At 38.3% G+C, this 15,040-nt stretch overlaps 1 protein-coding gene across 1 annotated transcript; it reads right to left on the minus strand.

Moving 5' to 3' along the window:
• Positions 1-322: 322 nt before the first annotated feature.
• DBR1 (debranching RNA lariats 1) lies at positions 323-12,496 on the minus strand. The gene is made up of 8 exons (XM_025913896.2): positions 12,158-12,496; positions 11,418-11,542; positions 9,988-10,068; positions 7,724-7,809; positions 5,447-5,671; positions 2,565-2,645; positions 2,171-2,316; positions 323-1,202 (listed from the first exon to the last, which is right to left on the minus strand). The coding sequence occupies exons 1-8, from the start codon at positions 12,352-12,354 to the stop codon at positions 509-511; spliced, it is 1,635 nt and encodes a 544-aa protein (XP_025769681.1). The 5' UTR covers positions 12,355-12,496; the 3' UTR covers positions 323-508.
• Positions 12,497-15,040: the final 2,544 nt, after the last annotated feature.

A 15,040-nucleotide genomic window follows, 5' to 3' on the forward strand; every position in this document is an offset into this window, starting at 1 on the left:
CAATTTCAATTATATTTGACAGACATTAAGAGCAGACCAAGGAAAATATTTATAATAAATAAAACGAAAGCATACAAAATCGTACATGCAACAATGACTTTGCAAAACAAAATATAAAGATACCATTAATAAAGAATATTTTATACACAAAAATATTCACAGTGGTAGTAACTCCTCAAAGGTAGAAATTCCGGTCTTACTCATCTTTATAGTGCCATTTTACAGAAAAGTGCCTGGTACAGAGTAGGTATCCCGTGAGTGTTTCCTGAAAATAATGAAAGTGAATGGTATACGTCTTCAAAAAAAAAGGTACTCAATCAAGTAAATATATAAAATTTTAATATTTTTATCTGAAATATACAAAGGACTAAAGACAAAGTCAATACCTAACTAAAATTCTCTCATGTAACTTCATTATTACAAAGTTAAGTCTTGAGTGTCAAAAATCCAACTCTAAAAATATGGTCTTAAAAATCACATATCTACATATAATACTAAGTAAATTGTCTTATGCTGCATCGTCATCATCCACTGCAGCATAGATGGCTTGATTCCTCCTCTTAATTTTCTTTCTTTGTTCAGGTTCATGTTCGTCACTCAGCCTCTTCAGGGGCAACTCGGTTAAGTCCTTTCCATCCTCCGACTCCAGAGCCTCACCAGGCTTCCCCTCTCTGCCATCTGGGGAACCCAATGTATCATCAGAAGATACAGTCATGGAACCTGGCAAGATCCTGACATCAGAGAAGCTTGCAGAGAAGTCAGAAGCTTGATCAGAAGAAGGCTCTACAGATGGTGTGTTCATGTCACTGTGTGTACTTACGATACTATCCTCATCCTCCTCTTCTTCATCTAGCATTATTTCATCTGGATTAATAGAGGACAGGGCAGACGTGTCTGTGTTATATTCACTACGGTCTTCACCAGAGTCATTACTCTCCAGGTCCTCCTGTTCTTCATATTCACCACACAAGTGATGTTCTTCCTTGGCCTTCTGCAGCCTGACGTTTATGTCAGTGATGCCAAGCTGGGCACAAAATTCAGTAGTTTGAGGATTGATCCTATGCACCAACTGCATTTGTGTCTGTGGCCTGCTAGGGTCATAACAAGCAGCTGTTATGCTGAAGTTACATGGAACTCTGAGGTCATGATTCAGTATTTCCAATACTTTGTTCATAGCTTCTTCTGTTGCACTATAATCCCACCTACAAAAGTCCAAAACAAAAGCTTTTTACATTTTATCAGCCTCAGACAACAAATGGTAAGATCTAACTGTGGACTTCAGGTGTAAGGATAAAATCTAAACCACATATAAAAATTCCGTTTAATAAAATTACAATTAATTTACCAAAGGACCATTTTGAAATAAAAACAATTCTTAGAAAAAGCTCTTCTTGGGGTGCCTGGGTGGCTTAGTTGGTTAAGCATCCAAATCTTGGTTTTAGTTCCAGTCACAATCTCATGGTTCATGAGTTCAAGTCCCATGTCATCGGGCTCTGTGCTGACAGCTTGGGATTCTCACTCTTCTTCTCTCTGCCCCTACCCCATTCTCACTTGCGGTCTCTCTCTCTCTCTCTCTCTCAAAATAAATAAATATAATTTTTAAAAAAGAAAAAAGAAAAAGCTGTTCTTAACTCACACTCTAAAATAAGCATAAGTTACTTTATTTTTTTTTAATTTTTTTTTTTTTTTTTTTTTTTAACGTTTATTTATTTTTGGGACAGAGAGAGACAGAGCATGAACGGGGGAGGGGCAGAGAGAGAGGGAGACACAGAATCGGAAACAGGCTCCAGGCTCTGAGCCATCAGCCCAGAGCCCGACGCGGGGCTCGAACTCACGGACCGCGAGATCGTGACCTGGCTGAAGTCGGACGCTTAACCGACTGCGCCACCCAGGCGCCCCAGCATAAGTTACTTTAATGTGTGAACCAAATCATCACCACATTATAGTTTTATACATGCTTTATGTGCTAATTTGGGTTGGTACTCAATAGCCCATTTTCTTACATCCCTTAGATGGAAAATTTGTAGTTTTCCATACCAGTCAGTAACCCTTGAATTATTCTGACACTCATTTAACAATAATTCCCTTGATTTAAGAAAAAAAAAAAAGGTGGAGGGGACAAAAAATCATGCATGCACCTGAGAGAGCAAACCCTGAATGTCAGACTTACCTTGTATGCAGGCCGTTATTTTCAGGCATATTCCATAGGCGCCCCGTCACATTAATAAGATCATCAGTAGCCCTTAGAACAGTGAGCCACTCAATATCATACTCTAAGTACTCAGAAGCACTGGGGTCATGTTCTATTTCTATTACCTATAGGAAGAAATTGATAATTTTAAGAAAAAAATTTCTATTTTTAATATGCTAAGAATTTCAGTATAACAATAAAATTTAAAAGGAATTTAATTTAGTAGCTTAAAAACACTAATGTAACGTATTCCAAAATTCTCACAATACATAAATTATAAAGAGAACAAATAAATTCTGAAGGGAAAATTAATTTTTTTTTAATCATTGGAAGAGCAAAACTATATTGCAAAGTTATTTCATTTTCTTTTTACCTGAAGAAAGTCTCTATGTGGTAAGCATTTGTCCAAGGCTAAAAATTTTGTCGCTTTGGCCGTCTGTTCTTTATCCTTGGCCTACAAATATGAACCATAATTTTAAAAAGAATGTTAAAATTTTTTTTTTAATGTTTACTTATTTTTGAGAGAGAGACAGACAGAGTATGAGCAGATAAGGAGCAGAGAGAGAGGGAGACACATAATCCAAAGCAGGCTCCAGGCTATGAGCTGACAGCACAGAACCCTACACAGGGCTCGAACCCGCGAGCCATGAGATCATGACCTGAGCCGAAGTTGGCCACTTAACTGACTGAGCCACCCAGGCAGCCCCAGAAAGAATGTTAAATTATCACAGTAATTCATACACAGAATAGCATGGAAACAATCTTTATTAAACATACCCCTAAGTTATGTGTCAAAGCAACAACTGTCACTTTTCCAAAATAAGTTAGTTCTGCAACCACTTGTGTAATAACGGGCAATGCACTTAAACTCTCTGGGCTTCAACTTCCTTACAAAAGTCAAAGCAGACACTAATGCTGATGATAATGCCAGTGCTAAATCAAAGTATATAACGCAAAGGCTAAGATAACAGAAGAGCTGAAAAGTAATCTGGCAGAGCTAAAACTATATAACTTTTAAAAGAAATTATAAGGAAAAATCTTTATAAACTTGGATTAGGCAAAGATTTCTTAGATACAACACCAAAAGTGATGGGATACATTCACAGAATGAAATATTACTCAACAATAAAAATGAAAGAAATACTAACACTTGCTACACGAATGAACCTCAAAAACACACAAACAAAAGAAACCACGTACCAATGACTATAGACTTTGATCCCACTTACATAAATTTCAAAGAGGGCAAATCCACAGAGACACAGAGCAGATTAGTGCCTGGGGCTGAGAGTGGGAACAAGGACTGACAGCAAACAGCACAGCAAACAGGCACAAGACATCTTTCGGGGTACTGGAAATGTTCTACAACTGGGCTATGTGCTGTTTGCTCGGGAAACCTCTGGAACTCTGGATATATGCCAAAACTCACTGAATTGTACATTTAAATAGGTGAATTTTATGACATGTAAATTATATTCCAAGTAAGCTATTTTGTAAAAACTGAATTGGCAGAAAAGAAACATGGGTAGGGGGTGATGGACCACAACATGAAGGTCATATTGGATGAAGTACAAAAGTGACTCACTGAGAACAGTAAGGCCCACGGAGGAAAAAGGACAGGAAGCAGCTATGGGACACCCTGCTGTGGGCCAGGTTTCAGTCCAATGGTGGTGATGGACTGAGAGGTGAAGGCACAGAGAGTGCAGGCAGATCTTGGCAGTGGGGCAGTTCTGAGAAAAGGCGATCTTTGGTGTTGGTAAAGGGGCTGAAAGAGACCACTGGCAAAGGCAGTCGAGGTTGAGGAGCTAATTAAAAGGGACTGAACATATTCATTCAGAGATAGAACTCCCTGAGGCTGACAACCCAAGATGGAATGGGGGGAAAGAACCAAAGCCGATGGTTCAGTAAAAATCCAGGCCCTAGGATTTTGAGCGTGTCATGAGCCCCAGGGCATGTCATGAGCCCTAGGAGATGGGAGAGAATAACAAAGATGTAGAAAAGGTGACTGATCTGAATGGATAACTTGGACATTTAAAGAGGATAATAACCTTGGCAGTGGTCCAAAGGAAGAGAAAAGGAGTAACCTTGCCTCTTTCTCCCAATGAAACTGGGGAGTGAGGATAAGCCCACAACAGAAAGGGCCCACAGGAATGTTTCCAAACAGAATTTTCCAAACTGTACTTGAAGAACATCATTAAAGTGCACTTCCACCACAGAAAAGAGTATGGTCAAGTTCAAGAAGCACTGCACCTCACACTCCACTCACTCTTGGAGAAAGATGACGCCCATCAGCACATTAAAGACTCTCAGGAATTCTATAGAAGACTTCGAGAAGGAATTTCTAACCTTGTTAACCCAGCGTTTTCTAAATGTTTTCCCTATGGAATACTTCAGGTGGAAAGTCAGTCAGAATGGGAGGGGAAAAGAATAAACAACTATCTCCATAAAAGCCTAAGTTGAAATCTCTATTTATTCTCTACCTTTCATCAAGCACCATCACCCATGCAGCTACCCAAGGAAAATTCTGGAAGTCCCCCTCTGTCACCAAATCCTGATGATTCTGACTCCAAAATCTCTCTGGAGATTGCGTTCTCTGTGTTCCCTCCCTGCCACAGGCTAGAACCTCATCTTATGCTTAAATAGCCTCTCTGCCTCCCATTTTACATTACTACGATCCATACACAAAAATGCTACCCAACTAATCTTTCTAAAATCAAAGTCTGGTTTCACTACTCCCCAACGTTCCCCATTACCTTCTGGTTAAAACCCAAACTCCAGAACATGGCCCAGCAGGCAGTTAGGATGTCCTTCCAGCCTCATCTCTCCCTCTGCCTCAGCCGCAGGGACTGCTGCAGACCCCAGCGCTCCACGCATTCAGACCTCTAGCCTTGGCACACACTGGGCTCCCTACCTACACTGCCCTCATATTCTACTGCTTCCTGGCACAATCAATTCCTTTGGAAAACCTTCTCAATCTCTTCATCTCTGTGTCTACATCCCCAATTCACCAGAGTCTGGTGTAGGCACTTCCACAGCATCATGGCACTTTTCATCACAAACTTATTACTATCACTAATCACTAATAATAATACTTATTGCCTGCTTGTCTCTTCCCTGCCCCATGGATATGGAGTTACTCGCAAAAGCAAAGTTATCTTTGAGCTCTTTCTCTAAAGTTACAACTGTGCCAACAGTGCCTTAGCCTACAGATATTTGCTAAGTGTTTGTCAAATCAAAGAATGTTCTGGTTTCTACCTGATGCTGCATCAAGGCTGCAAACTTCACATGAAGGTGTGCGGAAAACCAGTAGGTAGGTTTTAAGTGCTCTAGAAGCTCTGAGGCAGCAGGACTTCCCAATGTGTTATTTTCCACTTCTTGTCGGAAAAAAGATTTAGTCTTGAGAAGTTGCTTCTTATCTCCATAATGATATATGCTTCTTGGCCAATCGTGAGATAAGAATATGTCCATAGGTTGCTTCAGCTTTAACAGAAAAAGAAAGAAAACCCAAAAACAGATTAGCCAAAAGCAATCCCCTACACTTTCTCTCCACCACCACACAATTGTTTAACCGCTTAGATCTTTAGATTTCTATGTAATTCATTCTAAGCAAACTTTATTTAAGAAGGTCACAGAAATACTAAGAAATGCTAAACTCCTCACTCATGTAAGCAAGGAGAAAAAGCTTTCTCTCTACCTCACAAATCATCCTTATATTCCATGGCAAGGCAGGTCAACAGAGACATACTTTGATCTAACTGCCAACTAGCCATGGTCTTTAATATAGGGTTTCTGAAATATACAATAACCATTATTCTTGTCACTTTTAGTAAAGGAACTGTTTTAAGATACACAGAGACACAGATTTCATGAGATCTCTAATGTAAATAATATAGTAAAACCCAAAGATAAATCCCTTTTTTTCTAATGGACTCATAGAGCATACACGTAAAAAATGCTGTTTGCTACATAAATTATACTAGAGGTATTCAAGGTAGCTGGTGTCTTCATGGGGAGGCTACAAAATATACTCCATACATTACACATCCCCAGCACCTTCAAGTAATCGGCAACAAAACTTGGAAAACTAAATTAAAATAATTTATGTGTTGAAGACAATACCAGATAAAGGATACGAATAATCGCTGAATAACCGATTCGGGCAGTAAGTGTGATGAAAATTCAGAGAAGAGTGATGGCTTTAAACTAGAAAACTGATATCTAAGCTGGGTCGTCAAACACTGGTAGGACTGAGATGGGTGAAAGGGAAAAAGGATTCAAGGTAGGGACCTGTTATGAGTAGGACATTAAAGAAACGCCCACGAGCATCCTTAAGCTCCTGCAGAGGCTGTAGGGCATGGTGGGAAGGGTCTGACAGCTTCAGGCGACTCCACCACCTAACTCCTAGGGAATTCCCTGGAAGGCTGCTTACCTATCTGAGCCTTGATCTCTCATCCTTAACGTGACAAAGTTAGAGTAATACTTACTGCACAGAATTGTGTGGCGATTACATGCAATGTCATGGGTGATAACTGCTTAGCCCAGTGTCAGGCATTTAATGGGTTCTCAAACAAAAACCTAGTGTCAGCTACTCTCTAGTTAAGCCAGTGTTCCAATACCACTTTCACAATTTTACCACATTCTCTATCTTCCTTACCATTATTTATTCCCTACTTAATACCATTATTTAAAATGAAATATTCTAGGGGTGCCTAGGTGGCGCAGTCGGTTAAGCGTCTGACTTCAGCCAGGTCACGATCTCGCTGTCCGTGAGTTCGAGCCCCGCGTCAGGCTCTGGGCTGATGGCTCAGAGCCTGGAGCCTGTTTCCGATTCTGTGTCTCCCTCTCTCTCTGCCCCTCCCCCGTTCATGCTCTGTCTCTCTCTGTCCCAAAAATAAATAAACGTTGAAAAAAAAAATTTTTTTTTAAATAAATAAATAAAATAAAATGAAATATTCTAGGGCGCCTGGGTGGCTCAGTCGGTTGAGTGTCCAACTTCGGCTCAGGTCATGATCTCACAGTCTGTGAGTTCGAGCCCCGCATCAGGCTCTGTGCTGATGGCTCAGAGCCTGGAGCCTGTTTCCGATTCTGTGTCTCCCTCTCTCTCTGCCCCTCACCTGTTCATGCTCTGTCTCTCTCTGTCTCAAAATAAATAAAAACATTAAGAAAAAAAAATTTTTTTTAATAAAAAAATAAAAAAAATAAAATGAAATATTCTAATATTTTCTTTAAAGTATCACTTTATTCCAACATATATTCTTTAGCCTTATTCTAAGTAGTAATATACACAGTCATAGATTAAATGTTCTATTTTATTATTACTTCCTAAAATAAATGCATAACATTAGAATAAAAAAAAAATGTTCATCTGTGAACCTCCTAAAAGCAACTCAAGATCCAAACTTTAGAAATACTGAAGTATTCTATACTGAAATATTTCTTGGAAGTGGTATACCAAAATGATCAAAACACATTTTGGTACAGAATGACTTTAACTAATTTTTTCAAGTATGCTGCAATGTAATTTTTACATACCTGTTTTAATTTATAGACTTCAATATTTCTCACATGGTATATACTCCTTATTGTAGCTGGATTATAAGGGGGGCACTCAAAATGACCTTGAATTAAAGAAGAGAAATAAGCTATATTCAACTCCCTTAAATAATGGCAAATACAAATAACATACACACATTTTTCCAAAACGGAGGTCTGTCATTACCGTTTTGGTTCTTAAAAATTCTATGAAAACACTGCTCTTAAAAGGCTGGTATTAAAAAAAAAAATGTTGGTATTTTCTACTAATGAGTGATCACTAACTATAAATCTAAATAATTGAGGGGCTTATGATTTTTTAAATTAAATTATAATTTGGAATACGTTGTTTATTCATATAGTTTAAAATTTAAGAGATATCATCAGAAAGGAATAAAAAGTAACCAGTGATGCCCAGGGCTGGGGTGGGAGCAGGGATTAACTACAAAACTTTTGGGAATACTAGAAATGTTTTAAATCTGGATGGTTGCACAACCCTACATAAATTTACCAAAATCATGACATTGTATACGTACAATAGTATATAAGTTTTACCTCAACAAAGCTGATAAAACAATGGGAGGCAGGGATCCTCCTATTCCTACTAACTACTAACACTACCTAGAGGCAACTCAAGTTAATCAGGTTTTAGTATTTTATTCCAGGGACATCATCTATGCATTTAATACACAAACTTCTTTATCCTCTCTTTTTTTTTTACACAAATAGCAGCATAGTTGAAACATGTTCTATGCCTTGTTTTTTTTTTTTTTTTTTTTTCACTTAACTTGGAGTTCTTTGTGTATCAGTTACACATAGAGTTGCTTTCTTCTACTTTTTTAAAAAATTAGCTTCATAGCATTGCATTGTATAGTTTTATCATGGTAGAGTTATGTTAGAGTTAATTACTTCGTACCTTTTGCCATTACAAACAAGGCTGAAATAATAAATGTGTACACATCATCTTGCATGTGTGGAATATATCTGTACATTAAATTCCTGAAGTAGAACTCCTGGGTCAGAGTACTTTTATAATTTCCACAGATTACCAGCTGTCCTCCAAAGAGTGGAGGACAGTTTGCACTCACACCCGCTGTGAAGAAGACAACCTATTTTTGTACTCCCCTGCCAATAGTTTAGAATCATGGGGAGCAGGGCAGCAGGGAACAGATCTGTGATTTAACAGTTACACAGAGGATGTAAGTTTTAGCTGCCAACTTAATTCATAAAATTTTGAAATCAATGTGAACTCAAGCTATTCCTTTAAGATCAATTTTTTCAGATACAATGGAATAAATGAGTGCACTGCCATATGCTTCTATAATAGAATACTATTCACAAATTAAAATGAATGTATCAACATGGATTTCAAAAACACATTAAACAATGAAACAAGTTGCAGAAATATACATGCAAAATGATACATTCATATGAAATTTAAAACATGCTACATTGTACACTGTTTAAAGCTGTTACCTATTTGGTAATGACATAATCAAGCAAATAACAAACACCAAATTCAGAAGAGTGACTCGTGGTAAGGAAAGGGAAGGATAAAAGGAGAATAGGACTAAGAACAGATAAACTATGAGCTCTGACTGAATCTGTACTATTTCTTTAAAGTCCTGACTGGGGTGCCTGGGTGGCTCAGTCCGTTAAGCGTCAGACTCTTGATTTTAGTTCAGGTCATGATCTCATGGTTGTGAGATCGAGCCCAACATGGATCCTGCTTGAGATTCTATCTATCCCTCTCCCTCTGCTCCACCCCTGCTCACACATTCTCTCGCTCTCTCAAAAAATAAATAAAACAAAATAAAATCGTAACTAAAAGTGGCGAAACGCTAAGACTTGAAAAAACTAGATGGTGGATACAGAGATAATTTGTTCCAGTACTCTCAAACTTTTCATATGTATAAAATAAAGTAGTCAGTTCAGGGGTGACTTGGTGGCTCAGTCGGTTAAGCATCCGACTTCAGTCAGCACAGGTCATGATCTCGCAGTCCATGGGTTCAAGCCCCACGTCGGACTCTGTACTGACAGCTCAGAGCCTGGAGGCTGCTTCAGATTCTGTGTCTCCCTCTCTCTCTGCCACTCCCCAACTCACACTCTGTCTGTCTCAAAAATAAACATACATTAAAAACAATTTTTTTTGAAAGTAGTCAGTTCAGAGAAAAAATTCCATGAAAAGGTCAAACTATATATTATGCTTAAGTTAGTCTGAAGATGCAAGTTCTAAAATTTAAAAACAATTCTCAGAACAATACCTTTTCGATAGTCATGAGATTTAAAGATACCAGAGATTCCACCAATCCTTACACCTCGGTATTTTACTACACCAGCCAAACCTGTAAAAGTACACAGTTAAATAAAATTACCACAGGCAGAAGCAATCTCTTTACTAACTAAAAGAACAGTTTAAAGGCGTAGAACTCCATGCAGTCCTAAAATTATTTGAAAATTAAATATCAAGATGAAGTTACTCTTTCACATAGCAATATGCCAACAATATAAGAGGCAGACTAGGGATGAAAGGCCTAGAAGCAGATCAGGGAAGATACTAAGCAGAAAGGAAGGGCCAATGAGATTAGGTATGTTAAGAGAAAAATAGACATAATTTGGTACTTAGTCAAATATTACAGTGGGCTGGCAGGGAAATAAGGAAAAGTGTCTTATGATCGATTTATAGGTTATACATCTGAAAGTCAACAGGTATAAAGTATAAATACCCTGCAGTTTCTATATTTTATTTCTGATTGATCATCTTCAAACATCTTTTCACAATATTACAGTTGTCAAAAGAATAATCAGTAATGAAGTAGATAAATTATATTTCTGAAGTTATCATGTCATCATTAGAGCTGAAAACATTTAAGTGAAGAAAAGAATGGACTAAATAGTCTAACGGGCCTAAAATTGAACCTGAATCTAATCCGGTTGTAAATCTAAACACAGATTACAGGTAATGCAGAGGATAAAAGGAACACGTTAAACGATATAAGAAATTCCAATCAGCTAAATCCAGAACACAGGAAATTCTACAAGAAAAAGTTCCCATTTTCTGCAACAAATAACAAGCATGGGTAGGAGAGAAAAGGGACACTTACAGCCTAAGAGACTTCAGAATCATGACAAGCAAATGAAATGTGCAGGCCTCATTTGGATTCTTTTTGAACAAGTCAAACAAAGTAAAACAAACATCTTTGTGATAGTCACAGAAATCTGAACATGAACTAAGCAATAAATAATGAGGAATTACAGTTACTTAAGTAAAAGTTTAGAGGGGAGTGGGGTTGAAATAAGGATGGCAGAATAATAGTTGTTGAAACTGGTTAACACGTACAGAGATTCATTATACTATTCTCTATTCTTCGGTATGTTTAACAATTTCCATCATAATAAGTTTGAGTTTTCTCAATCAACAGAAAGAGTAAGAAAAAATAAAGGGATTGCGAACAGTACATAAGGCCTTTGCATTTTTTACTATGTTTTATTATCTATATTGCTTAAAATACTAGAAGCATGGACATATTTTCATAATTACCTACTTAAATTAACCATTCTAATTACAGTTTCATGATTATTTAAATTAAGAGACATTTCGCAAACACCGTATATCTCAAGATGCTGCCTGTTATACAAATCCTGACAGGCGCCTCCATTACAAACAAAGCAAGAAATTATCCAGAACACATACCTAAATAATAAATGTTTGGCGCTACCCAGCCACCATAGGGTAACTCTTGCAAATGATTTGAGGCTTCATGGTTTCCCCCAATGAAAATTGTGAGAACTGGGGCCTTTTTTTCACCGGAGTAATACCTAGAACATAAGAGTAAAGTTGTCAGTTGGCATAGCAGAAATCAAGCATAGAGAAAAGCAATTAGGCATGCCCATGCAATCGGGCATAGCAGAAAAGCAAAATAAGGCCCAAAGGAGATATCTGAGCTCATTATAAAAAATTAAAAAGCTCTTTCTAAGTGAATTGCCTATACTTGTTCTTAAGAATGAAGGTCTGCCACCTTGGGTTTAAAGCCAGTGTATGCTCAATGAACTTTGTCAGTTCTTAACCTTAGCTTCTAGAACGCGGACGAGCACAGAGGAGGCGTCCAATAAAAACTCTTGCATCAGTAAATAGACTAGTCCCAGAGTCCTATCAAGTGCAAGGTAGATTACCCTGTCAGCTTCTTCCTCCAGGTTTTCCCCTCAGGCTTCGATCCCTTCCGAAACAGATAAGACAGGTGAAAGGAAAAGAGAAAAGTGACATTTACGAAGCACCAGTTCCTAGACACAGCGTGAACAAAGAAGGTAAGTAAGAGAGACAGCGAGTCAGTGGCAGGGGGAATTCGAATCCAGTCCGGGTTCTCTCCCACTCACTCACTGCCGGCTAGTCACGCCTCGCACCGCTGGGTCTGAGGCCCGGACCTCGCTGCTCACCTGTAGAAGGTCTGCATGTGGCGGTACTTGGGCGGCACGGCCATGCAACGCAGGTCGGCCTCGTTGCGCACCGCCTGGAAGTCGCCGCAGCACAGCAAAAGGTCTATCGGCCCGGGGCCGCGCTTCTCCGCCAGCGCCAGCGTCTCATAGATCTTGTCCAGCTCGCCGTGGCAGCAGCCGGCCACAGCCACCCGCATCCTGCCGGCCGGAGACGGGGAGCGCTGCCCGCAAGCCCCTAGACCAGACCCAGCCTAGGCCGGCGAGCAAGGAGCAGACTGATCGCTCAGCTCCCGCCAACACTAACTGAGCACACGCCTCGCAGAGACGCCTGAAATAGAACCCACTTCCGGCTTCCAAATCTCGCGAGAGAGGATGGAGCAGGGCAAGAATTCCAGGATTTGAGACAGCTTTCAAATTGACTCGAGCTCTGTCTTCTTGGGTCTTTCAGTTTTAGCAGTCTGACAGATGATAAAAATCAAAACCAAAACAGTTTTGTTTTGTTTTTTAACACAGAAGTAGTAGTTTAGTTTGATAAAATTAAGCCAAACTAAAAAAGTGAGCCGGTGCGATTGGCTAATTCCTACGACGAACCTGTCAACGCAAAGGTAATTGCCTAAGAGCAAATTAGAAATTAAAAGATTTTTGGGAAAAAAAAAAAAAAAACAAACAAAACACATCAAACTGAAAATAATTTTTAAATAAAACTTAAAAACTTACTGAATATTTTAAAATGATCCCACCGAAGGGTTTCTAAAATTATCAGTTTTGTTTTTTTTTAAAGGAGCATGGGACTCTTTATTTTCCTACCAAATAGGTGTTTGCATAACTAGACTGCGAGCTCAATGAAAGCAGAAGAATGTCTCGAAAACATCCAGGAGGGAAAAGAACGAAACTGATAGTTGAAAAATGAGTGGCCAAGACAGAAACAAGCAAATCAGTAACACCAAACACGTCTGGCAAATTTAACAAGAAAAGTAATCTAATCAAGATAATACAAAGAGTGGGGCGCCTGGCTGGTTCAGCGGTTGGAGCACGACTTTTGATCTTTTTTTTTTTTTTTTTTTTTAAATTGCTTTTTTTTTAAATTTTTTTTTTCAACGTTTTTATTTATTTTTGGGACAGAGAGAGAGCGTGAACGGGGGAGGGGCAGAGAGAGAGGGAGACACAGAATCAGAAACAGGCTCCAGGCTCTGAGCCATCAACCCAGAGCCCGACGCGGGGCTCGAACCCACGGACCGCGAGATCGTGACCTGGCTGAAGTCGGACGCTTAACCGACTGCGCCACCCAGGCGCCCCACGACTTTTGATCTTGACGTTGTGAGTTCTAGACCCAGGTGGGGTCTTAAAAATAAAATATTTTTTGCCTCAGAGGGGGCACAAAAATAAATAAATAAATAAATAAATAAATAAATAAATAAATAAATAAATAAATAAATAAATAGATTAAATAAAAATTTTAAAAAAAGACAACAGTGACAAATCCAACTCTCATTTTAAAAAAATTGCATAAAATAACATTCTAGGAACAAGGACACCAGAATTAATTAAAAATTAAGCAGATGATGTAAACAGAACCATGATAATAATACTGGAAAATTTAAATCCATTGAAGGACATTGTACTTGGAGTGAATTACAGGCAATTTCTTTCAAATTTACAAGATATAACTTTCATGATATTTAAACTGATCAAGAGAGAAGAAAATTATGGAAATCTAATATTTCTAATTGTTTTTTAATATTTTGTCTTCCTTCTGATTTGGATTTTTGAAATACATAAGAAGAGATGCTTTTGCAATACTGCAAAGTTTAACTTTTTCCATTTATCTTTATTTTTTTAAGTTTATTTATTTTTGAGAGAAAGAGAAAGTGGAGGGGGGGGGGCAGAGAGGGAGACAGAGAGAATCCCAAGCAGTCTCCACATAATCAGTATGAAGCCCAATCCCATCTGAGCCTAAATCAGATGTTTAACCTACTGAGCCATGCAGGCACCCTTTTCCATTATTTTTAAGCTACAGGAATTGTCTTTTTCTGGATATTCTCTTCTTGCATTTAAAATATTTTAATTGAGGTCTAAATAAAGTAACATGAACAAATTGCATGAACATGCATTTTTACATGTGTAATTACCCATATAACCACCACCCATATCAAGATATAAAATATTTCCAGTATTCAGAAAGGCTCCCTTGTACTTCCTCACAAGCCCCTATCCCCAAAAGAAAAGCACTATTCTAACTTCTATCAACATAGATCAGCTTTGCTTGTTGGTTTTCTTTTTCTAATTCCAGTATAGTTAATGTAGTGTTATAATACTTTCAAGTGTACAATATAGTGATTCAATAATTCTATACATTATTCAGTGCTTATCATACGTGTACTCTTTTTTTAATGTTTATTTATTTTTGACAGAGACAGAGGGAGCACATGCGCAGGAGTGGGGGAGGGGCAGAGAGAGAGAGGGACTGAGAGAATCCCAAGCAGGTCAAGAGATCATGACCTGAACTGAAATCAAAAGTCGGAGCCATTGAGGTTCCTCCATCATAAGTGTACTCTCTTAATCCTCATCATCTGTTTTACCTTTGCTTTGTTTTCAAACTTCATACAAATGTCTCTCTATATATATGCGCTTAATTTAATGTCTGTGTGATTCATCCATAAATCTGTATTATAGATTTATAATAGCATGCTGTTTCTCATTGCTGTGTAGTATTCCATTGTGAACACACCATCATTTACTTACCTATTTTCCTGCTGAAAGACAATTAGGTTGTTTCTAATTTGGAGCTATTGTGAGTAAAACCACCATGCACATTCTTGTAAAAATCTTTTGGTGGACATAGCACTGCTTTCTCTTGGATTATTTCCAGGAACATAATTTCTG

The sequence above is a fragment of the Puma concolor genome, chromosome C2 (genome assembly GCF_028749965.1).
Source record: "Puma concolor isolate L17-30 chromosome C2, mPumCon1.1.hap2, whole genome shotgun sequence".
Lineage (NCBI taxonomy): Eukaryota > Metazoa > Chordata > Mammalia > Carnivora > Felidae > Puma > Puma concolor.

Bases quoted from the DNA above. Each gene is read 5' to 3' on its own strand.
- DBR1 (XM_025913896.2), bottom strand. From the start codon at position 12,354: ATGCGGGTGGCTGTGGCCGGCTGCTGCCACGGCGAGCTGGACAAGATC. The intron at 11,543-12,157 runs GTGAGCAGCGAG...CTTATGTTCTAG, and splicing joins CACATGCAGACCTTCTACAG to GTATTACTCCGGTGAAAAAA. The intron at 5,672-7,723 runs GTATGTAAAAAT...TTTCTGTTAAAG, and splicing joins AAGTCTATAAATTAAAACAG to CTGAAGCAACCTATGGACAT.